Consider the following 24,790-nt stretch of genomic DNA (forward strand, 5'->3'; position numbering starts at 1 on the left):
GTTGACAGGAGCATTCTGTAGCACAAAGATAAAATGCTTGTTCATTACCACTGCAGTGTTAGATTTCTTTGTGGGGCACTTTCTTTTTGTGACATCTGTTTAAAATGATGGCTGTCGGGGTCCAAGTACAAGGCAGAATTACTTTCAATAAAATAACTGTAAAACAATCCATCACCTGTTGATGTTACAGACTCTGCCACGCTTGCTGCACATGAGTAGTGCACTTTTCTGCCTGCAAAACTGTAGTTTCTTGGTGGAGCGTGCCAAGGAGTCCACGGCCCGTGTAGTAGTCTGGCGACAGATCAATGTTGTTCGCAGCTACACTATGGAGAGCAGTTACTGTGGTTGCGATCAGGGACGATACAAGGTTGTCAGGAAATTTTTTCTATTTGCTTATGTCTTGTTTCTTATTTTAAGATAAAGCTTTTATTTTGCACACTTTATTCCATCAGTCCACTTTCGGATGGGCACTGGTCCTTTTCTCATGAACGAACAACTGACACCAGTTCACCCAAGCTGTGTGCCAGCATGGTACAGTTAAGGGATGCAAAGAAAGAAAAAAAATTTTACAAAGTCCTTCATGAAAGATAAGATTTGATGGAATCAGTGTCATCTGTTTTGCCATAAGCAATCATAATAGTAGGGTTTTCAGCAAATATCTAGAAAAAAGACCAAGACCAAAATTTGCTTAATAGGTTTTTTAATGTGAATTCAAATTTGTTTTGATCTTATATCAAAGCTTTTTTCAAGTTTTGGTTATTATATTACATGCTAACATTTCCTCTTCATATATTAGGACCAGCACATTAACACTCACATGCTGGAGGAAATGGGTCATAAATTTTGTGAGTGTCTCATACCACTGGCCAAGACATGCTCAGGTTTTAATCAGCAGTTACCAGATATTGGTCCATCTTGTGACCTAAGGTAAGTCACTTTCTCTTAAATATTCCATTTTCCATAACTCTTTTTATATTGTGCTTTAAAAAACCTGTACAACTTGCCAAGACTTGATTTGGATTTGAAGAGTACTTTCTAGACTTTGGCACATCTGTAGGTGGAGACCGAATGCTTTTTTTTATAAAGCCTTATTGTTGTACAGTAAAACTTCCTCATGAAAACCTTCCCTATTATGACCCCCATTTTAGCGATGAATCACATTTTTTCATGGACTTATCTCCCTATATAAACATAATCTCTATTTCAACTACCTCCCCAACCTGATATATGACCAGCAGTTTGTGCTGTATGATGACTTTTTTTGCAAAAGTTAAAGGCTGAAAAAAAGTAAGTACATTTTCAAAGAGACTTCTTGTTCATTGAGTCACTGGTTGTTGTGACCCAAACCATATCGCTCCTTTCGTTACTAACCCCATGAGCCATATAGACCCCTGTAGAGAACCCATTTTCAGCGTTGTAGTTTTAATTGATGTTGAGACCACCAACAGTTCACTGGTCAAGTTTCAACCCCTCTCTTAATGGCCAGTGAGGATGGTAAGAGAAGTGCAGCTTTAAATCTTGACAGTGACACTTTAATGTGGGCCTGGATGCAAGCTGCAATGTTGTCAGTTTTATAGCATGTCAGCATCACTGGGTTAGCACCACAACAAAGAGTGGCACTAGGCTACCCAGGCAGAAACTATAATTCAGCTATAATTATGTACCAAAGTGCTGACCAAAGTCAGAAGGGGACAGTTAAGCCTCTCATCTGAAGACAAACTTCACTTTTCCAAGCTTTGCAGTGGTGAGGGGAAGTCTTTCTTGTGAAAATTTTTTTTTACTAAGGTTGTACTAAGTGTTTTGCTTTGTATGCTCACTTATGTGGAGCAACTGCCCTTGTAAATTTGTATCAGTACAGAAATGTGGATATAATTTAATTGTGTTATACAAATAGGAAGTAAATTTCTTGGGATCATCTTTGATTGCAAACTATCTTTTCTATCTCGTATCAAATCTTTACGCTGTTCATGTCAGAAAGCCTTGAACATTTTTTGAGAAGTTGGCCATGTCGGCTGAAGGGCAGAACACACTGTCCTGCTTTGTCTGTATCGTGCCCTGGTCCACTCCAAGCTAGCTTATGACTCATCATCTATGGCTCTGCTTGGGAGTCCTCTATCTAAAAGTTCTTGATCCTATTCACCATCAAGGGCTCCGCATCTGTTTGGGTGCCCTTTGCACCACTCCTGTACAAAGTTTGTATGCAGAAGCTGGTGAGCCTTCACTGTCTCTCTGCTGTCTGAATTTCATGCTATCCTATGTCTGTCGCTTGAAAGCTCATCCTGGAAACCCTGCCTACCATTCTGCTTTTGGATCTCAGCATTCTGCCCTGTATGTCATTTATGTCAAAGCGCAAAACCCATTATCACTCCATGCTGCACCTCCTTTACAAGCTGCCATAGTACAATCAGCGTACAATCTCCTGCCAGCTCCTCCCTGGATTTTTCCTGTTTGCCTTGATATTACAACACGAAAAATGTGACACCAGTCAGTCACATCATCTTTTTCCTACTCTCTCAGGAACTCTCTGACTATCCTGGATTCTGTTCTATTTTTACAGACAGCTCCAAAGTTCCAAGTGGTGATGTCCTGTGGCTGGGACAGCAGTTCCATCCTGCCAACTGAAACAGGCTTCTTCAGGCCAACTTGCAAATGGCTGCCTTATTTCCTCTGCGCAGCTTCATGCCATCTTGCTAGACTTACAGTATGTTCATCACTCTTTGGAGCAAAACTTATTGATCATTTCAGATTTACTTTCTGCTCTCCATGCTTTTCTTTCCTGTCCTTTGGACCACCTTCTTGTGGTTCAGTTTCACACACTTCATGTGGCTGTCCTTTGTTGCAACCTTTTTTTTCATTTGGGCCCTTGGCCATGCTGGCATTCCTGGCAATGTCTAAGCAGACCAGGCTGCCAAGGCCACTTGACAGTCTTCTGGTCAATTGCAGTCACTGGGGTCATCTGACTGTAAATCTACCTTCATGCCTATATTCAGTCCCTGTGGCAACACCACTGGGATATTATTGGCCAGAACAAGTTACACAGCACCCTTCTCTGTATTTCTGACCACCTACCTCGGTGCCTGTGTGACAAGAGGAGGTAGTTCTCAGTAGATTAAGGTTAGGACACAGCTGTAGCATTTAGTTGCTTCTTTTAGAAGTTGAACCCCCACCAGATTGTTCTTGGTGTCAGGGAATTTTCACAGTTGTGCATGTTTCAATAAATTTTCCTGGTCTCCAGAGTATCCATCAGCAATTTTTTGCAGCAGGCACTTTGTTTTCCTATTTAGAGCCATTGGGACCATGGACAGGTTTTTTTTTTATTTTTAAAGAGGACAAGGTTTATCATCAGATTTAAGGTTTTGTTTTGTTAGATTATGGTTTAAGGTTCCGGTTTACTGCTGGATTTTTAAGTCACAACACCTCTCTTTTACCTAATACCATTTTATGTCATTCTTGCTTCTTAGTTTTGCTTTTATTATTTAGGATGTTGTTATTATATAACCTGTTTTTTTTTCCCCTTGAACATTTTAATGTATGATTACTTTTTCTTACCATGATATAGTCTTAGCAGCTGGCATGCCATAAAGCACAACTAATCAATGAACCAATTGTTAGTTTTTGTTCCTGATATTGTACTATGGAAGCTTGGACAAATATGTCTGCTTCTTTCTCCTAAGTGTTCTTGAAGGATTGGATGATACACCTTCTGAGTCATATCTCAAGTCACACATCTCCAGGGTGAATGATGAGGCTGATCTAATGTCAGAAAGTGACGACATGGAGCAGCTGGTTGATGATGAAGACAATTATGATGAAGATGAATATGCCCTGTAAACCCATTTCAGAGAAGGTTGGAAAGCAATTGCATTATTTATTTACATAGTGATCAGTACAAAGAAGTGACCAGAAATAGTGAAATTCTGTCACTCTGTAAAGCTACCTTTGAAACCTTCTAAACAAATAAAAGTTCTGTCATTTGTCATCTGGTGTTACTCCTTGTATAACATTCTTACCAGATGATAATCTGAACAGCTTGCAACAGATCTGCAATACTTCATAGTGGTGGTCAAATGGATTAGGCATGTGAAAGAAATTTAATGTTTTTGAATACTTTTCTTCGAAATTATCTCACCAAAGTACACAGCTGAACAATTATGTGATCCTTGAAATCAGTTCAGGTTTAATTTTTTTTATAAGATGTAGCTGTTTTTGTCAGGATATGCATAGTTACTTTGTGTGTGTATTTATTTATGATGTTTTGTGCCAAGATGTGGAGGATCTTTTTATTGTAAAAACTGTTGTGATAATTTTTTCTTATATTTCCTTATATATTTGATTTTTCTGCCACAGTGGCAGACTGCAGTCTGGCTTTTTGTTGCTATCTGACATTCTTTCATCATTGACAAGTGTCACATTTTGAGTGTCTTACATGAAAAAAATTACAAAAAAAAAGCTGTTTCTTGTTGTGATGTCTTGCCAAGAATGATGCAGCTAAAATTGCATTAACCTTTTTGAACTGTGTGCATGCCAGCCTTTCGGCAACACAACCTGGGGCTTCCTTTCAAGTTTTACTGCTCTAGAAAATGTATTAATTTGAAAACTGATGAAAGATTTACAAGAAGACTCCCAAAAATGGATTAATTTAGCGCTTAGGTTTTCATCTAGCATAAAAACATTAAACAAGGTCACATGCTCATCTTGCACCATCATTACTTCTGACTTCTTGACTGCAAAACTGAAGAAGATTTAAAATGGAAAAATCAAGCAGTCTGAGACACCTGAATAAATTTACTTAAACTCATGATTACATTTAAATGACACAAATGATTAAATAAGCAGTAATACAGCACTGATAGTAATTGACCTGCAGGGTAATCCTGCTAGTTAGGCCTAAAATTGGCCTTAAATGCATATCGTCTTCTCTTGAAGGCTGGTTTTTTTTTACTCACTGTGTGTGAGAGAAAATGCGGACTCTTTATTAATATCTGGCCATTACTGTCAAGCCTCATTTCATCACATCTACACCCATGCACTTACTCTCATTCACCTCTCCACATACATACTCATATGCATGCAGGTTTTAAAATTATTACATTGGATTCAATGATTATTCTGTTTCCCACATCCTGTGCTATTATAGACAGTAGATAATTGTTTGATAATTTAGTAGTCATTCTAACCCTCCTTAAACTAAAACACTTTAGGAAGAACAGAGCAAGTTGCTTGGTATTGCTAGATGTTTTACTTCATCATTTTGATAAGAAGTTCATTTTTACTATACGGTGGTATGTTTTGAAGAAAAATAGCACAGATATCGCTGTACTGTGGACAGTAAAACAAGAGGTGGGCATTTGTTTAAAATACGAGTGTTCTGATTATTCTAGATAAAGCAGTTCTTGTGAATAGATGGTACATGGTGAATGTGTATATGCTAGTGTCAGTGGAGAACAGGGCCACCGTGAGCCAGCAAGAGCTCCTGGGTAGATGATCTTTCCAGGCCCCAAGGTAGATAATCTCTCTGAGCCCCTTGTAATTCTAATGTTAAAGCATTTTCCCAGGATACAATAATATGCTTACAATTCGATTGTCAATATCTACATTTCATTCAGTATCATAATATAGACTGTGAACATTAGGACAAGTGCACTAGGATCTTCATCATTATTTCATCATAGAGTTGTTTACAAGTGAGTGGCTAGTAAACGAAGAAACATGACATTAAAATATCAAAGTTGTAGTACTCCGCTCTAGAAAAATCCCCAAAGGGAGGAATGTTACGTCAACTTTTCTTTAAAAAAAAAGGAAAAGAAGAAGGAAAAAATCCACTAACCACAGGCCCGGGTACATCAGACCCACTATCAACCCCTCTCATCAGGCCTGGTCAGGAATCCTGAATATGAATTAGACCTAAATAACCTGGTATGAGAGTTAATTGCAGAGTAAACTATTTTAGTAATATGAACTTTTTATAAAAAGATCAAAAAAAAAAAATAATGAGAAGCAGAAAGTACAACTCCCCTTTTTATATGGTATGTGAGAGGTAGTGCTCAAGCTTATGCTACCATAGAGATCAAAGTATTTAATATAATCCTGATGGATGGTGCATTGCATTGTTCAAATAATAATAAATGCAAAATTTTTATAGCGCATACTCACACTCCTTGTTGCGGCCCTATGCTCCTCAAGGATTAACAAGGACCAAACTATACTCACACTCCTAAGGAGCCTTCTCTGCACTTAAAAGAGACATAGTCAATATATGAGGGACAGAAGAACAAATAACATGGAAGGATAAACAACAGTACCGATAATGAATAAAGACAATTACAGAAAATGCAAAGAGGAACCAAATAACAAGAACAGAGTATCATGATTTTGCGAAAAGGAAGATCAGCAGGGAAGTAACTATAAGCAGAAATAGGGGTAAAGGGTGTGAAAAAAGACTAGCATTATGGGAACTGGTGTTAGGAGTAATGTTTATGGAAGAGGTGCATTTTCAGTGCACATTTAAAGGATTCAATAGTGGGTAGAAGTGCAAACATGGAAAGGGAGAGAGTTCCATGTTTTGCTGCACAGTAAAAATCCTAAAAATAGGGCTTCTTTCTTTTGAAAAACTTGCATGATTTCAAAACATTGCTGCACTGTGAATATATTAATGATTCCTTGTACTTGGCATCTTACCTCATAAAATATCATTCCACAATGAGGTGGACCAAAGTTCTGTTTAAATGCAGAGTAATATGATCAGGAAAAAGAGATTGCGCTAGAAATTAACTTGTTAGCTCCACAGGAACATATCTCATGACTAAGATTAAAAATTTTTTGTATTTGTGTCTTTCATGCATTTGGTAATATCTGTGGGGGGGGGGGGGCGGAAGGCTTTGTAACAAAGGTTTGAAAGGTGCACATGATCCTAATTAATGGAGAAAACATATCACAGACATGTTTTTTTATTTGTGGAGTTATACAAATATTTGTTGTAGTAAATACAGTAGATAAAAATTAAAACGGGAATGTGCGGATACATATGGTGCCCCAGAGCAATCATAAAACATGTAAGGTCTCTGTATGCTTTTGGATATAATCAACTACTGGCAATTCCATTTATTTTTAACTTAAATAAGCTTTTTTTAATTGTTTAAAAAAATATATATCTGACTCTGGCAACTTTAACATGGCCCTTTTGTCAAGGTTACCAACAGGGAGAGGCATCATTACTGGCACAATGGCAAATTTAATCTGAATAGATCTAGAAAGAAATTTCCAAGAAACTGGTTTCTTTAAATTTGTTTTATTATTTTTTTGTCAGAGAAGGGTATTGCTATAATCTTTATCATTAAATATGAGAGCCACAGCCTAAAGAAGTGACCTTTTGCATCCTGGGTAGTGCCTGTTTTAAGCCCCTAGAAAACTAGTGATTAATGTAACTGATTGACTTACAGTGATGGGTATGTAAAAGCTGGTGGCACCCTTGAACATGCAATGTGTAGATGGTACTGCCATTGTGGGCAGCATGCAATATTCAGTACACAACATTTTTTAGGGTATCATTCTGGATGCTGAAGAAACTCACAGCTTTGTTAAGCACTTTATCAGAAAAACGTTGAAAAAGGGTTGCTTTGTTAGAAAAAGTTTGTAATATGTATTTTTGGATCTATGTGTGTAGACATTGTTGGAGTGATATTTGCTGTAACTGAAAGTAAAATTTCAAAGCATCATTAGGAAAAATGATTTGGAAATAAGTATTGCGTTGGCGGGAAAAATTGCATGTAATGGCCTTGACATTTTTTGCAATATTTTTGATGACATGCAGAGGAACATATTTTAATGGTGCTTAATATTTTAGAAAAACGTGTAATTTGGTGTGCCTTTGGTTTGAGAAATGGCTTGTGTCAACCATTGCTGAGAAAATTGCACTGTGGATTAAACAATCTTAATTATGAATTAACATTTTAAATTTTCCTGTCAGAATGACAAGACTTTCATAGCATATCCTGTTTTGTCTACATCATGCCAAATATTGAAATTTGCAGCTATTCATGCCAAGGCAATGCAAGGCTATATGTTGTAAATACATGTTGGCAATGTATGCTGCCTAAGGGACATCTGCAAATGCTAGAAAGTCCTTTGCCATAGGTAATGGTTTATGCCTTATCTGGACACTACACTCAACAGTGTGTCTTCTTTGGGCATTCTAGTGTTGTGAATGTTTCGGAGCTAAGCTATACCTATGTTTTGTTTTGACTGGTTTGCACATGTTTGCAGAAAAAAACAAGGCATTCAAGATAAAAAGATTTTATTTTACTGTTTTTTATTTATGAAAGGGTTACTGAATATCTATTGATTCTTTCAACATAAAACAGTCACACATTTAAATGTATTTATGATTATGTTTGATGTTTTTGAGTGCGTGAATTTGTCTTTTGCAGAAATGTATTCCTTTGGTCCATCCTTCTGTTCCCTCTATCTGACTTGTATCAGCATTGTTCAGAGTTCACAGACCTCAAAGCATTATATAGTATTAGTTCTGAGAAATCCATGGGGCCAAAAGGGAAAACACTGCCATTGTAAAAACACATTTGATGTATGGGATGCCAGTCAAGCAAAACCAGTTTTAAAATGGCGCAAAATTTTTTTTTTATTTTAAATTGCCTAGAATTTTTTTCTTATTAAAACCTGATTTTTTTAAGTTGCTAGAAAAAAGCTTTTAAAAATATAAAGATATATTGAAGGTAATGCTAAACCCACACAAATGCAGGGCAATTTTGAAAAAAAAAAAAAAAACAGTGTAAAATTATGACAATTTTTTTTCTACTTGATAGTGTAGTACATGTTTGTGTAAACAAAATGGATGTGTGTAATTGTTCATTTCCTTCTTTCTGCTGAAATAGTAAAATATATTGAGGTTTTATTTTTTAGAAATGTCATTGTCCAGACTTTGCATGCCTCTTTGCTTAAGGAATTTGCAAAGAATTAGAACTTGTGACACAGAATCAGGGATGATGACATTGAATGATGGTGAAGGTAACTAGATCTGTCTTTTTTTATTAATCTTGCAGTGTTATTAGTGTACTTGTAATGTTATTTGCCTGAAACTGGTGAGCTTTAAAAATTTATTGTAACCTGGATTTCAAAAACAAATTTTTCAGGGGTTTTTTTTTTCCTTGTAAATTTTTTGTTGTGTTTTCTAAAATAAAAAAGCTCAGTCTGCCTGTAATGCTGATTACTAAACTACTGCTCTAATCAGTTATTGGAAGTTTTCCACTGGAGAAGACCCGAACCTTCAAATTTGGTGGTTATGCCAAATGATGACAACTATTATTAATAGCAAAGTTCTGCTTGTGAATGTTAGAGATTAGCCTTGGGAGCTTTTTTGCTCAGAGGAAACTGTCATTTGAACTATCGGAAACTTAAGTGAGTTTTATTTGAAACTGCTTTTTTATTTTGTAGCACTTTTAAAATATACAGCTCACAGACAATGTTTACACTTGTGTCTTGTGTATATGCAAAAAGTTACAGGTGTGGTGGCTCATGTTGGTGTTTATGGTGGCGTGTCTACAAAACGGTCCATCTATGATGTCATGATTGTTCATGGATATGCCTCATTAACATACATTCTAATTGCCCTACTAACCGTAGTCGTGACAATAAAGTGTATCCATGTACATTCTTGACGTCATGGTTTTAATTTCTGTGGGTGATAGTGTTTTTAAATCACGAGGAGGGATGAGAGGGTGATGTTTGCGATCTTGGACAGATTTCAGAAAAAAGTCTTGCTCTTTGAACCAAGACCTTTAAGCAGTCGGTGTTTTTCTGGAGGATGAAGAGGTGTAAAAGAATACTGCAGGTCATTAGGGCTGACATATGGTCCAGGTTGTCTGTGCCTGACTGATTCACACCATGTGACTTAGAAAAAGAGAGCAAGAGGAAGTGATATCTTAACCAGCAATTGCATTCTGGTGTCTTAACCAGGACAAAACAGTAATTAAGAAAAGCCATGTTTATTTCAGTATAAAACAACTCCCAAAGGTAGGCTTTACAGTCTCCAAAAAGCAAAAGAACTATAACGAAATAGAAAAAAAAATTGAACTTCATGTTTGTTGCAAAAATCATTTACAATAAATTGTCTTCATAGCCAAAGAACATTCTTTGGTTCAAACAGTTGCTTTATCAGTCCAAGGCTTTGCAGGCTGTGGTCTGAACCTGTTGATCTTCAAAAGCTGAAATTAACAATGTTTTAATCAACAATAGTCTTGTACACATAAAAAACTCATACACTTATTGATTTCCGTGAATATTCCCAAATTCACCAGAATGAGATGTGAGCTAATACCCTTGGACAAGGTTTAACAAAATTAGAAATATTTCAGACTGAGAAGTGAGGTCATCAGGCAGGGCAGGAGATTGTTGGCTGGCAGCTATTTAAGCTAGTGATTCCTGAAACACAAACACGTTTTGCATGACATTGCACAAAGATTTTGTGATTTATCAACATCATGCATACCTGATCATCTACTCAGTGATCATCCAACTGACCTGTGACTTTTTTGCGCTGTTTCCTCTGTTCTTGTTATTCAATGCCTGTTCCACATCATTTCTTCCCATAGACATCATCCACCAACAGCCTCTGCATCTTGCTCTTTGCTTTGTCATCTTGCTCGAAGTTTGTGACTTTGCGCGATTACTTGTGCCTACTTCACTAAAGTTTTTAACACTTTTGGTACTGTCTGTCAAGCAGTGAAGGTTGGCTGCCCTGAGTTCATTTCTCGTCTCGGGCACGCTGATCTTTCTCTGCACGTGGCATCTGTTTACAGGGCTGGCTGCTTGCCGTAATATAGCCTTAGCTGCTGACACGCCGTAAAACACCAATTCCCCCCCCTCAAGCAGTTTTCCATTTTGTGATCTGTGGGCCTGTATTTTATGGCTGCAAGTTTAGCAGAATAGGTCTTGGATATCTATGCCTAAGCAATGTCACTGATGATGAGTGTTATATCACAGATTTCTAGTTTTATGTCACCCTGCTCCCTATGTGTTGAGGCTACTGTCACATCCACTTTTTAAGTGCCTGGACACTCATGAAGTTTTTAGACATCTTTCTTCACCTCCTCTTGACTGTGGGAGTCCTGAAATTGCTCTGCATAACACCATTGTTTTACGTGTTTAGTTTCCGTACAATATATTGAGCTTGCCTTGGTGAGATTGTGCTGTGGAGTCTTCTAGTCTGTATAGATATTACTGACCGATCGCTTATGTCAAAAGCATTGAGCTTGCTGCCTGCAGGAAAGTGCGCTATAGAAGTGCTATTATTATTATTATTACTCTAATAGGCTGTGTAAGTTTATTAAAAGTTCTGCTAAATTCTATAAATTGTGCATGAAGACATTATAAATTAAAGAACAGAACTTAAACTCATACCTTTTTTGGCCATAGTGATGATGTCATTTGGAACAAACACATACTTTTCTGCTATGATCGAGCTGTCAAAAATTAGAAAATAAAAATACATGTATGCAAAATCATCAGTACATACTGTTCTGCATCAAATTAATTTTTTTCATGAAAACCAATATAGTAATGCATACCTTAACACTTTATTTCATGTACAGAAGCATACTCTTAAAAAAAGACCTAACAAAGACAAAGTACATAAAAGTAACAAATACACAAACCAAAAAAAAACTGACTTAAAATGCATTTAGTAATTCTTTGTCGTTAAAAGCCCTTAAATATGACTCAGACGGCTCCATATCTGCCGCACCAAACACTTTTCCGCTGGCCAGCACACCTTCATCTACGCTGGTCCATGTATTTGCCCGCCAGGTTGTCTGAAAGGTTTCAAGAAGCAATAACAAGTACATCTCTTTAAAAGATACATTGTATTTTTTTATATAAAGTGTTAAGCTATTTAAACTTCTTCTTGATATAAAGTTTCAAGCTATTAGATGTCTTATTACTTGTCTAAAGTTCATGATTATACTTTTGTATTGTTTTTCGTTTTTATGATTTCTATCAGGTGCTGTATTGTGAGCTAAAGAGACAGAGTTTTAGAATGATTCAGGTGTTCAGGTAGAACTGATTAATCAAAGAAAATCCTTCAAAACCATAAATACTTTTTTTTGAGAAGATTAGAAGCAAGTTTTTGTTATGGTTGAGTGGTTGCGAGGTTCATTTCAAGGTTATAGTTACTTAACAGTAGCTGTGGCGACGTGACTATAACACAAGAAGTTTAAAAATCTTTGAGTCCTAGTTCAATTTACTTTTTTTCAATATTTTTATTTTTGTTCTGGTTTTTTTTCCGCCAGACCTTGTACTTTAGGAAAGTGCTTGAAACTTGAATATCTCGATCTGGCTGAAATAACAATCATCAAGTTGCAGTAGTTCAAAAGATGCTCAGTGACACAAGTAGGGGACATCTTGTAAATTCTTGTGAAGCAACAAAAATACATCTACCCAATCATGTTTTCCTTGGCTGCAATAGGCAGATACTCTGCGACTTCTTCAAGCTTTTTTTTATGCTGGTGATGATTGAATCAAGCCTGCGCAAACTTTAAATGTTCCTCGATATTCGGTTATTTAATATCTTTCCTGGTTGGTAGGGAGATCGAACGGTTGCAGTAGCAGACAAAGTTCACCCTCGTGGCTTTTTTTTAAGCGGCGGCAACCCAATCTGAAGACTTGTTTTCACATGTAAAAAATGCGGCCATCGACAGTTTATTTTCTGCTCATCACGAACGTCACCTCCGGTAGCTTTCAACCCAGTTTGTCTGTTGGGGTTGGATAAAGTGCTTTCACTTACACGATTTTACTTTGTAGGGGAGGAGAACCTGAAGTGGAAAGGGTGGAAACGGATGAGCAGGGGCTGGGAGCGCCCGGTACAGTAGTGGTTAAAACACTCACTTGTCTACTCTTCAATAAAAACGCTTTTGGTTAAGGTAGAGTTTCGGAACACTCTGTGACACCTGTTTGCGGGGCTGGCTGTCTGGGTACTCCGGTTTCCCTCTCTTCGATCATCCCTTTCCACAAGAGCGCGAAATCGCGTCAAGGTGGAAGCACTTTCCCACTAAACCAGAGATGTGATCGGAGGAAAGTTGTTCTGCGATGCCGCAGGTATTTTAGTGCATAGCTCTATAGCAAATAAAATTATTGAATGGCTTTAATTTTCTTTCTCTTCTATATTAGTAAAAATCAAGAGTTCCTTTTCTGCACTGAAAAAAAAAATTCGCGATACTTTTGGAGTTTCTGTAGTTTGTTGCAAATAAAGCTTACTGTAAAAAATGTTTAATATATTTATGTGTCTGTGTGTGCGACTCCACTGGAGCTACATTACAGTATAGTGCACTATATGTTGTAACCCTGACTTGCAACATGAAGGTGATCAGCAGATGACTTGCAAGACAGTATTAGCTGGGTTTGTTTTCAACTTTCGATAAAACCACTAAACATTATCATATTTCTTCAAAATTTTCGACTGCAGAAGCACTGGCCGTCCCTCCTTATAGAAATTAAACTAGACTGCTGCAGGACAGTAGTTTTTTTTTTTTTTTTTTTGTTTCTTTCGTAATTCATATTTTAGTGGAGTGGGATATATTTTCTCACATCTCTCTTGTCAAAATATTTCTCTTAAAAGATTTCATGTGATTTTTATAAAATTTTGTATATTTGTTATTTCATTTCTGTCAGACATATGTAGGTGAAGAGAAAACTGGTTTTCACAGCAAAGAAATATGGAAAATAATAGTGTGTTTTTGTTTTTGTTTTTTCAAATGTATCAGTTTGAGAATGGGTTGTTTCATGACAAACCATGTGCACAACATATTTGCAAAGTATGGTAAGGATAGCTTTTTATTACTGTTTAGACACGGTTGAAAGCCATTTAAGTGGTGTATGTTCGGCTTTGGAGTGTGTGTGTGTGGGGTGGGGTAGGGGCGAACTTTATTCTGACTGATCACATTCTTGTGTCCTTGAGTATCTTTCTTGCCACCCCGCCCTACACCTACGCCACTGTACCCAACCTCACTAATATATGAACTACATTAAATGAAGTGTCTTAATTGCAGCCATCTAGTTTTCATTTTTATAAAGGGTGGAGGTCTTCGGTAAAAGAATTCATAATGTGATTTTTTTTTCATAAAAAGAAAAACACAAAAATACCGTCTCGCAAGGTATATGCTGACCTTAAAGCATTCTTAAAATAAGCCAAACATTCGTAATCCCCAGTGTCTAGACAAGCAGACATTGGATATCACCGAGTCTGAATAGCAAAACCGAAGAAGTCATGTGATACCCTTCGGGTTTTTTTTTTTTTCCTCCCGCTTATTTGTTTGCGCCTTCCTCCTACCACATTTAGACAAATTAACGACGACACTTTTTCTTTAACTTGTCTTCGATTTCACTTGGATATGTGTAAGTAGACCATTAACAGCTAGATGGACAGACTAACACTTTTTCCCTCATATCGACGTTCAAGTTTTGGCTCATCTTTTTGTTTTGTGTGTTTAGCACAGTCCTTCATGTTTGTGCGTTCATGCTTATTTTCGCGTGTGTACAGAGGAGACAGAATAGAAAAAGTGGACATCAGTCTGACAGCTGGAATCCGCTCACACACACACACGAACAGAATGGTGTTTGCAGGCTGTGGGATAAATTTTCATGGCACAAATCCTGGACAATATTTGTCCTTTGGCAATTTAAACATGAGAAAAATTTTGGAGTTACTAGACGTGAGGGTTTTGGAAAAGATTAAGACGTTTGAGGTCATTAAAAAATACTCGTAATTCTTGGAATTTACATTGACACATTCTTCAACATATCGCCATTGTTTTTCTTTTTTTTTTTTTTTTTTTTTACATGTTGTTTCTAGTATCCTTCAGCAGAGAAGCTGGACCGTAGATTGCGGGTACTATCATTCTCAGTAAGAAAAGTAAGGTTTAAAGTTTCAAGCTACTCGATCCTAGCCCTTCTATTCTATAACGGCCTTCATTTCTGTTTCTAATTATTTAAGCAATGTATTATTAAAGGCCTAGTGGAGTGCAATTTTTTTCTAATGACTGAGTAACGCTCCACGCAAGATAATATTGTCGCAAATGTGGTGACTACACCTGTACCGTTATTGAAATTCATGTTAAACGATTTACTGTGCACAGAAAGAGCTTACATCTCATAAGGTTCACTGTGTACACAGATATGTCTAATGAAAACATCATACCAATTCTCCCATTGACCGAAGCCTTGACAACACAAAAGTTTATAGGTAGAATCCAAGAAAGCCGGAATATTCAAGGGGTCCGCTCCTACCGTGTCGTCTGCAATTCTTTCTTCTGTCTTCATTTCCTTTTATATTCGACTATTTCTGCATTGTGCACTCGACTTACATTACAGTGTCGTGACTGTATTTGATGAAGATGGTCGTGTGCACGATCTTTTCTAGGGCCGCTTTTCATCTTCAAATGCTTGGGCAACAAGATGTCCCTGCTATCCACAGGAGCGAAGAAGAAGCAAAATCTCACTGTTGTAGTAAAGCCAGGGAACGGTCCTATTCGAGGAGTCTTCCGCCATCTTATTGCCAAAAACATCTAAAGTAAAAATAAGTATTTAAAAATGTCTTGTAAATATTTTATAATGTAGTGATGTTTTATTTGAAGGTTTCCAAGAGTCCCTCACACTTTTATTTTTGAAGTTATATGTATTTAAGAAAATTCCAACCACATTTTAAAAATTATTTTATTAAAATTTTTTAATCTCTTTGAATTTTTTATTTTTTTTTTTTTTTTTGACTTTGTGACTATTGCATTCTTAGAGGCCGAATGAGGGGAGATAATTATAGTTTACTAGTCCTAGAGCAGCAGCTACCTATCTCCCCTAATTCCGCCTATGAGTTCTCGCATACAATATAAAATTTACTACTTGTGGACTGTTGGAAAATGATTTAACATTGCAATGTCACCAAAAATGAATAACTGGTGAAATTTTCATACCTCTATGACAATGGGAAGTAGGTAAAACTGGATTACAAATTTCCCACTGGACAGATAAGTAAATATCCATACATAGTTAAGTGTAAAATGGACCTAGAAAAGACAATGTACACGATTATCTTCGAAGATCAAATACAGTCACGACACGCTACCACACGTCGAGTGCACCGTAAAGGGAACAGTCGAATATTAAAGGAAATGAAGAACGAGGAAAGAATCAGTTTTCCTGATCTACATGTCGACATTCCGTTGAGCTCTCCGTATCACAGTTGCAAGTCTAAGAAGAGAGGCGCAGAAGTGATACAGAGACTGAACAAAGTTTTGATGATCGACGCAAGAACCTACCTCTTCCATCTATCCTATTATCAAATGTCCAGCAACAAGACTGACGAGCTAAAAAAAAAAAAGTGGATTAGCAACTTCGGATTACATCGGGATGTTTGCTGGTATTTATAAGGCAAATGGAACAATAGTGTTCTGAGCAAATTTGTAAAGCGTCTTTGCCAGAATTAATGAGTACTCTAACTTTGCATTTTAACTTCGTTTACAATGTGGTAAAATCCTGGAAGCTTGTTCAATCGGGTTGATTCGTCCATTGCCCAAGTAGAGGCGATATATTAAACGCTGATAATTACATAGGTTCAAAGGGTACTGAGCTGCGTTGACAAGTTGTTTACTAGTACCCTCAATACGAGGATTCCAATACATGTACCACGAGGCAGTACAACTTTAAGAAAGGCGAGGCTAGAAAAAAAAGACAATTCTACTGTCGAACATAATTTTGCGTTGCACTGCTTTATTAATGCTTGTTTAAAGAAATAAAATAAGAGTGCTGCGGTATCTAAATCAATTAGAAGAAGGCATATGACAATGTCAATGTGAGAAAAATTATATCAATAGTTTGTTTGAGCCTTCATTCACAATATGTTAGAGGAGTTGTCTTTGTCGACCACAGACTTGAGTTCTTACAATACAAAAATCCTTTATTCGAAAAATAAGCAGAATGTCATCTCTACAAAACTGCTCCACACACAAACACAGACTACAAAATCGACACGTGCTGTCTAGCCTTAAATTTAGAAAAAATATCGAAGAGTCAAATGTTTCACAACCTGACGAGTTTCAATTTACAGTGTGTAGACAGAAGATAATCGAAGATCTGTGCTGCAGCACCTGACTCTGAATCTTCATTACGTTCCCATCTGCATCAATCAGCTATCAGGCGCCGAAAACATTCACGAATATATGGTATACCTTTTTTGGCTATTATTCAGGGCTTCTGCTTACGCAAAAAAATTGCGTACAGTACGCATTAAAAGTTCGGAGGACCCCTTCAATTTTCGTCAATGGGGTCCCCTTCAATTTGGGCGAAGAACAGGACCCCTTAAAAATCTGAAGAAGGGGTCCCTGGGACCCCAAAGAATTTAGGCTTAGCAGAAGCCCTGGCTATATCTCGACTGACCATTGCAGGAAACATTACCTCAGTGGCTTCTGGTGTCGCCAGACAATGAGGGTATTTCTCAATTATTCAGCGCATGCGCAGTGCGCGCTGGTCGGCGGTTAAAGCGGAAGTTGGGGTCAGCCGTTCAGGGGCTTTTACCGAGACACATGAGCGAAAAGAACAGATCACTGCTGTGTTATAAACTGCCGCAACGGTAAATTTTAATAAAGGCAGGAAAGAAGTTAATATGATCTGCTTTCCATATGGTAAACGTCTAAAAACTCGAGAGACGAAAATTGTGGTTATGGTGAGCTTGGTACGAAGAGAGATCTTCGTGCTGACAGCAAACTCAACAGTATATGCCGCCGGTATTTTGTATCGAAATTTTCACACAAATGACATTTGTTTAAATTAGCTCGATACCAGGATTATCTCGTGGGTATAAAAGTGAGACACACAAGCGTCAGGGCGACGAGCAAAACAACCGCCTACAGTGTCCGCTCCAACTTCTTTGCCAGTCTTGGAGAAAACTAATATAAAAGATGCGAGCTGCAGTGTCAGGCACTGATTCCGAAATAACAGTTGGAGGAGGGAACAAGACACACACTAATAATTGTATTAATAATAAATACCCATTAAGGCGTTACACAGTTAATATTGTTTCGGTACAAAAACGAATCGTCGGAGAAACAGAAATATGCAGTTATGTTTTGCCTGTTGCCTTTAAATTTCACTGTGATATGTTTACCAGATCCCATATATATATACAACGAACGGAATTTATTGCTTAGGACATCTGGCCTCAACAACACGGAAAGCGAGCACAGCTCACACAATTTTAGGATAAAATATTACAATTTAAGAGGTACATGATAATATAAGTTGGTATAAACAATTACATCTAAAAAGAGTGACAGTGACAATATGGACATACCTTTCTTCGTTTAGTTACTGACGGTTTTACGTCGTTTAAAAAAGTGGTGAGGAGACCTGGCTAGGTTAGTAATATATGAACAAATTAAGGCTAGTAATTAGTAATATATTTGAACGAAATTAAGGCTGCGAAGGTAGAGACAGATTGGTGAATTGAATATTTCGATGGCAGGAATCTTCATATTAAGTCTTTTAGCAAGTGTATTGGAAAAGTAGGTGTATTTCATCGTCTTGTGAGGTATGGCAAAGGGGACATTCCAAATCTGGCATTCGGAATTGTTGTGTACCTGTGTTGGTGAGTTTTTGAATCAGCGATTCTCATTCGGAATCTAGTTAGACCATCTCTCAATGCCCTATTGCCGACACAGTACAAATAGGGCTCCACCTGCAGCTCCGACTTAAACTTTTTCATGTACGTTAAACCCAGGGCTCTCTGTAACATGATAATGCCAATTTTGTTTATGACAGTCAACAAGACATTGCTTCAACACAAAGAATTTTGCCAACGTTTTGTGCACCTGGATTCTCCCAGACATAGCCAAAACCATACCTGTACAGAGTCGCACGTACTGTAGACACCCAGCACGCTTTCCCTCTATCAACCAGCATATTATATTCTTTCCGTGGAAGTCTGCTGCGGTCAAGCTCCACTAGGCATGACCACTATCGGATCTTGAAGCTTTGGAATGCACATAGAGGGGAAAATCTACCTGTGTCATCGTACATCATATCGTTTGGAGTTTTCGAGCTGACATTAAGTACTTTTTTAATGTAAAGCCATGCATCATTTCTACTGGGAGATTATTTTTAAGCCTCATATTTCTGCTCTGTATAGGAGCAGGGCTTTATGTGGCTATCAAAAAGCTTCAGTTACAAGATCAGGTGTGTAGTCTTGGAGTTTCCAAAGAGTTTTTAAAATTTGGACAATCCCTACTTTTGCTTTTGTTGTCTCCATATCCCCAGAGCACAACAGCTGGGAGATCAGGCCGGCAATAATAACTCCCAGTAACACATCATGAACACATAATCCTCGCCTTGCTGTGTATGGTCACCAAGGCCAGGCGCTCAAACATAAAAATCCAAAATGTCCATACAAATCGGCCACAAACAAGCCTAAAATTTAGGCATTCATCCGGCACACTCTAAGAGTACTAACACTTCCACAAATGAATTAAATGAAATTTGATAGAGAACATGAGCACTGAGAAAAAAAGGTGTGCGTACCACTAGTGAGCAGATTTCTCTCCCTCCCAGCTGTATACATATAGAAAATAATAAATAAGAAATGCTTTGCGTTACAGTTAAAACCTAATGTTACCGGCTGCGCCAGACATATTCCGTAAAAATAATCTGTTTTTTAAAAAAAAAAGGAAACTATTGTATAACTGTATACGAAAACTGAAAGGACCATCAAGACCGCAGACAGCAATTAATTATGCAGCATGAGTGGCATTTAAATCCAGGCCAAGTGTATAGACGACAAATAGTAACCTAAGTCAAAATAAAATTTGATGCTTGATTAATTAAGTTTAAAGCTGCTGACAAAGTAAAAGACAGCTGTGATAAGTTAGCTACCAAAGTCTGCAGTGATTTTTTTTAATCACTTTTGTTTTCCAGAACTATTTGTGGATTGACGAGGTTTAAATACTAACGTCACTCAAGCCCGCAGCAAACGCGGAATGTTTGAACATATGCTACTAAAGGGTTAAAGACCAACCCCAATGGTTCGTGGTTTTGGAAATATTGATGCGGGAGATATGAAACTAGCCTATAAACTTCAGTTTCTAAAATCCATCCGCTAATCAATTATTCGGTTATAAAGTACGCAATTCGTACCTAATATCAACAAAAACCCGCGAACAGTGTACTACGTCACGCTAGTACACCAATCACAACATCGACAGCAATCAACACCAAGCGGACTCCATCTTGTGCAGTTTCCTCCGGTTTTGAAAAACTGCTACTATAACATGATAAATACCGACTTTCAACGTCCGAATAATCCGAAATATCTTTCATTCTCTCTCTCTCTCGCTCTCTCTCTCTCTCTCTTGCATTGCCGTGATTGGTGTACTAGCATGACGTCACGGGAAACTTAGATGATCAATGCAATTCCAAAAAATTTTAAATGGGGAACAGAAAGCAGTCGGTGCATTGGCTCTGGCATTTATGTCGAGCAGTGAATTAAACCTACTCATATGGAAATAACACATCGCGAGGGTAAGCCTTTAAAAATCGTTTAGCCTTTACACAATTTATGTCAAATGAATCAGAAGCGAAACCCTTCTGGTGATAGTATCGAATTTCTTTCTTTTCCTAAAAAGTGTCGTATCGTGTCTGAGACGTCATCCATACTTGAAGATAATTAAAATATCGAAGTACTTGTTTCTCTGGCACAAATGGCTGTGATTAGAGGACTTACCTTTCTTTCTGATAATTAAAGCACTATTTTAGTACAATGTATAGTCGTAAATGTTTCCAGTCTACACAGACAACATTTTACAGATCCGGTAACATACCCCTACTTCCACCCCGTCATATGGAAAGTTCTGATATGATCAGACCAATTTAGCTTGTCAGACATCCTCACATTTCCGCTCCACGAATATTATTAATCAGTATGGGAAACTTTTACTTAATTTATGTGCCTCTTTTAAGCTTATATTTTGAATGATGTGCCATGGAGACCGAAAAGGTTGCTATACAAACGAATCTGGTTCAGGTCATAGTGTTATAGAATAGTTTTACTGTCAAAGGAATTTTTCTCCATCTTTACTTCTGCTATCTAATTGTTAATCAAGCAGAGATGTGAATCTGACCACATGCCTTTAAACTTACAGTCAAGTATTCCGAGTGGAGAGTCGGTATTGAAGTCGTGTGAAGTAAAGAGGAAGAAGTGTGTACTGAGAAACATTTATGTTTGGAATAATAACAATGTCCATACATTTATAAATAACATGAATAATGAAAAGAGTTTAGTTTAGACTAGGCAATTCTTCTTCTTCTTCGTCGTTCACTCAAATGGACACGCCTGCCTCCTGCACAAATGATGCTGTGCGCCGCAGGTCCTCCAGGCTGCCGTGTAGCTTCCTCAATACTGGCGTCTCATCAGTCCAAATGCGGTGCCTGAGTTCTTCGTGCAGACTAGGCAATTGAACTGATAGACTGATAGATTGATAGATTGGATTATTTAATAGTTGTATTAACTGAAATGCCAAATGTATGGAGAAATGTGATAATACTTGTGAAAATGAGGAATTGGATAATTGATTTGACCATGAATATATAAAAGAAAGGTAGTGTGCAGGTAGTGTGGAAATCTGCACTAGATGTCTACACTAGACAGGATCTGGCATAGCCATAAGATAAGGTTCACTACCAAGTACAAGCTGTACAAATCCCTGGTTGTACCGATCCTGCTCTATGAAGGTGACATGTGGACTCTGCTCACCGAGATGGAAAGAAGAATCTAGGTATTCAAGAGCAAGACCTGGTCCTTTGTTGGCCATGTGACCCGACACGACACCTTGTCGAAGACTATCCTCCAAGGCGTGTCGTCGATGATGCGATGGCCTAAGAAAGAACTGGCTTATCAACATCAAAGACTGGACTGGTCGTCCTGTACAAGACCTGCTAACTGTCTCTGCGTCTATCTATGTGCACTCCCCCCCCCACGACAGGTGCAGATCAGGGGATGGCTGACTGACTGTGTGGTTTTACAATTAACAATAGGCTGCAGAAGTGGATGGATGAAAACCATGCTGCTGGAGAATATCAAGTTTCTTTGAAGTTTCTCTACTGCTGATCATATGTTTACCTTGTTGGGTTGGTTTCAAGAAGAGCTTGCTTTGAATCCTAAATTATATGTGGCATTTATAGATTTTCAAAAGGCATTTGATTCAATCAATTGAAAATTATTATGGCATACTTTGTTGAAAAAATGGAGTTACAGGCGAGTGATACAGAGCTTTCAAAGCCTTTTATAATAACGTAAAAATAAGAATTAGGTGTGGAGCACAGTTAACTGATTATATAAATTGTACTAAGGGGACAAAGCAAGGGGATTGGTGTGGTTCTGTATTATTTTTGCTTATGAATTGGCAATTAAGATAATTCATAATGGAAAGCATGGAGCCTTATTATTATTGTTGTTGCTAGTAATAACAACAACTTGTATCGCACAGCATCACGACCAAGATAGGTCGCACTCTCTGCACTGACCAGAACATTAGGTAACTGACAGTAAATGGTGAGATATGTGTAGGCCCTCTGAACAGCAAAAAAACATGAAAAGCAAGAGAGGAAGGCAATGCAATGGATAAAGATATGAAGGGATATAGGTACTATAAATAGTGTAGAGAGAGACTAGTTATATAATGGTTCATATTACAGACAATATTGCAAAAGTAATTCAGGTACAGTACTTAGTGAACAGATAGCATTTGAATGTAGCCTTGTAGTCCGAGTGGCGAATGTGATGTGGAAGAGAGTTCCACTGCTTAGCAGCACAGAGGAAGGACGTCCGTTGAACGTATGTGACTGTCTTTGTGGAAGGGAGGATAGAATGCGGGAGTCTGATCAGAGCTTTAACTGGTAGCCAGTGAAGAAGTGGTGTGACATGTTCAGATTTGCGAATCCGGAAAACGAGATGAGCAGCTGAGTTCTAGACTTTCTGAAGCTTGTGAATGAAGTACTGTGGACAGATTATTTATATTTGTTTATTTTATTTTTTGTTCTAGAAGATGTTGTCTTGATATCTTAATCGGTGAATGGTTTGCAAAATCAGCTAAATAATTTAAGAGTAGCTTCATATACCTTGGACTTAAGAGTAAATTCCAATAAAAGTTATATTGCAGTCTTTCGCAAGGGGGGATTTTTAGGGGCAAGAGAATGCTGGACATACAGTGTTGTAAAGCCTGTTGTTAATGTTTATAAAGACTTAGGATTGTTTTCTGTTAAGCTTAGTTTTACATTACGAGTTAAGATGTATTTTTGAAACTTTTTGATGTTTAAGTTCATCCTATGTCACAATATGGTGCAGAACTATGGGGATTAAATAAGGCATCTGAATATTGTGAAGAAGTCCACCTCTTTGGCATAAAACTTCTCTTGGGGTTAGATGGACGCACTCCAAATAATGTAGCTCATGGTGAATTACACAAACGCCCAATAACAATAAAATCAGTGATTAGATGTATTCGTTACTGGTCGAAACTTCTTAGAATGAATGATGGGCAAACTGGATATCTAATATTATAACGAAGTTATTTTCTCTTGTATTTGACTTGGTGTGGATGAAAATGGGGGCACAAAATATTAGTTTATTTGTAAGCAAATTAGAATAACGACAAGTTTTTTGGTAAATGGCAGGAATGGGAAAATCACATTAATAGAAGTGAGCTCTTTTTTCTTTTTATTCTACACACAAGTCCTTAAGCACTGTTAAAAAATATTTGAAAATGAATTTAGAGAACGATTTGCTGACAGTTTGGGATAAATTTAGAGTATGTGTCCAAGTTTAAAAGTGTGTTCTCGTCAATAACAAGAATATTACTTACATAACAACACAGAACAACCCGAAACTGTTTCATGTCGTATCATAAATAAACATATGACATGAAAAGAGTCAAATACTTTCAGGGATTTAATCAATACAGTTAGTTCAGAATCCAAGTGATTTTAAAAACCTTTGACCCGATAGCACGTGAAAAGGTGTGCAGCAGCTAGAAAGCAATACATTACTACTGTACAAGAAAAGATCTTTTACTTCCACTTGCTTACTCTTAACTTCACTGGAAGACCATTAAAATCAATCTTGTTCCGAGAAAAAGTCATTAAAAGTGGAAATGCATCTGAAGGTAGGCTATAAAAAATATGTTGTTGATAGAGATTGTCTTGATTAGAGTGTGGGCCTAAGCAGCTTTCGTAATCCGAGACTGCTGTCTATATATCCGTGTTTACTCGGGAGAAATAAATTAATGTTTTAAGCTGTGTACGAAAGAAGACACTCTTTTTCCTATAATTCTGCTGCATTTTTAATTTCATTTACTTTTAATGAAAACTTATATGTTGCTTGTCCTTTTATGGGAAAAAGAACGTGTATCATGATCGAACTCAAAGTCTGATTTTTTTCCAAAAGTTATCAGAAAGTTTCATTGTTGCTCTGAACTTTCTTCCAAGCATGCTATTTCTAATGTTCTTTCATATTAAACTTTTGTAGGACTGTTTTCAAAGTTTGATTTTACAGGTGTAAGAAAAATTTGTAGGTTGGACTTGCCACCGTCCGGGGCCGTAGCTACAAAGCGAGAGGAAGTCGTTTCCCGGGGCAAAATGGGGAACTCAAGTTTTACCAACTTATAAAGTTATAAAAGGTATTCAGCTGGTGAATGGGGGGACTGACTCGTCACGCATTTTCGGCGGAGACCATCTGACAGGTAATACACCT

The 24,790-nt window shown here is 37.4% G+C and overlaps 1 protein-coding gene and 1 long non-coding RNA gene across 4 annotated transcripts in view; one reads left to right on the top strand and one right to left on the bottom strand.

Moving 5' to 3' along the window:
* LOC112553768 (cytosolic carboxypeptidase 1-like) overlaps positions 1-9,662 on the top strand; it is a 36,308-nt gene extending 26,646 nt beyond the window's left edge. For all 3 annotated transcript variants that reach the window (XM_025221207.1, XM_025221206.1, XM_025221205.1), the window contains exons 23-25: positions 191-367; positions 797-927; positions 3,675-9,662. In XM_025221207.1, coding sequence (XP_025076992.1) covers positions 191-367; positions 797-927; positions 3,675-3,831 — 465 coding nt within the window. In that variant the 3' untranslated portion in view covers positions 3,832-9,662. The remainder of the gene's footprint in view (positions 1-190; positions 368-796; positions 928-3,674) is intronic.
* On the bottom strand, positions 9,150-10,730 carry LOC112553769. The gene is made up of 2 exons (XR_003097106.1): positions 10,534-10,730; positions 9,150-10,200 (listed from the first exon to the last, which is right to left on the bottom strand). It is a non-coding gene; the product is annotated as an uncharacterized LOC112553769 (long non-coding RNA).
* Between the last annotated feature and the right edge of the window lie 14,060 nt (positions 10,731-24,790).

This window comes from Pomacea canaliculata, linkage group LG13, assembly GCF_003073045.1.
Source record: "Pomacea canaliculata isolate SZHN2017 linkage group LG13, ASM307304v1, whole genome shotgun sequence".
NCBI classification, from domain to species: Eukaryota; Metazoa; Mollusca; class Gastropoda; order Architaenioglossa; family Ampullariidae; genus Pomacea; species Pomacea canaliculata.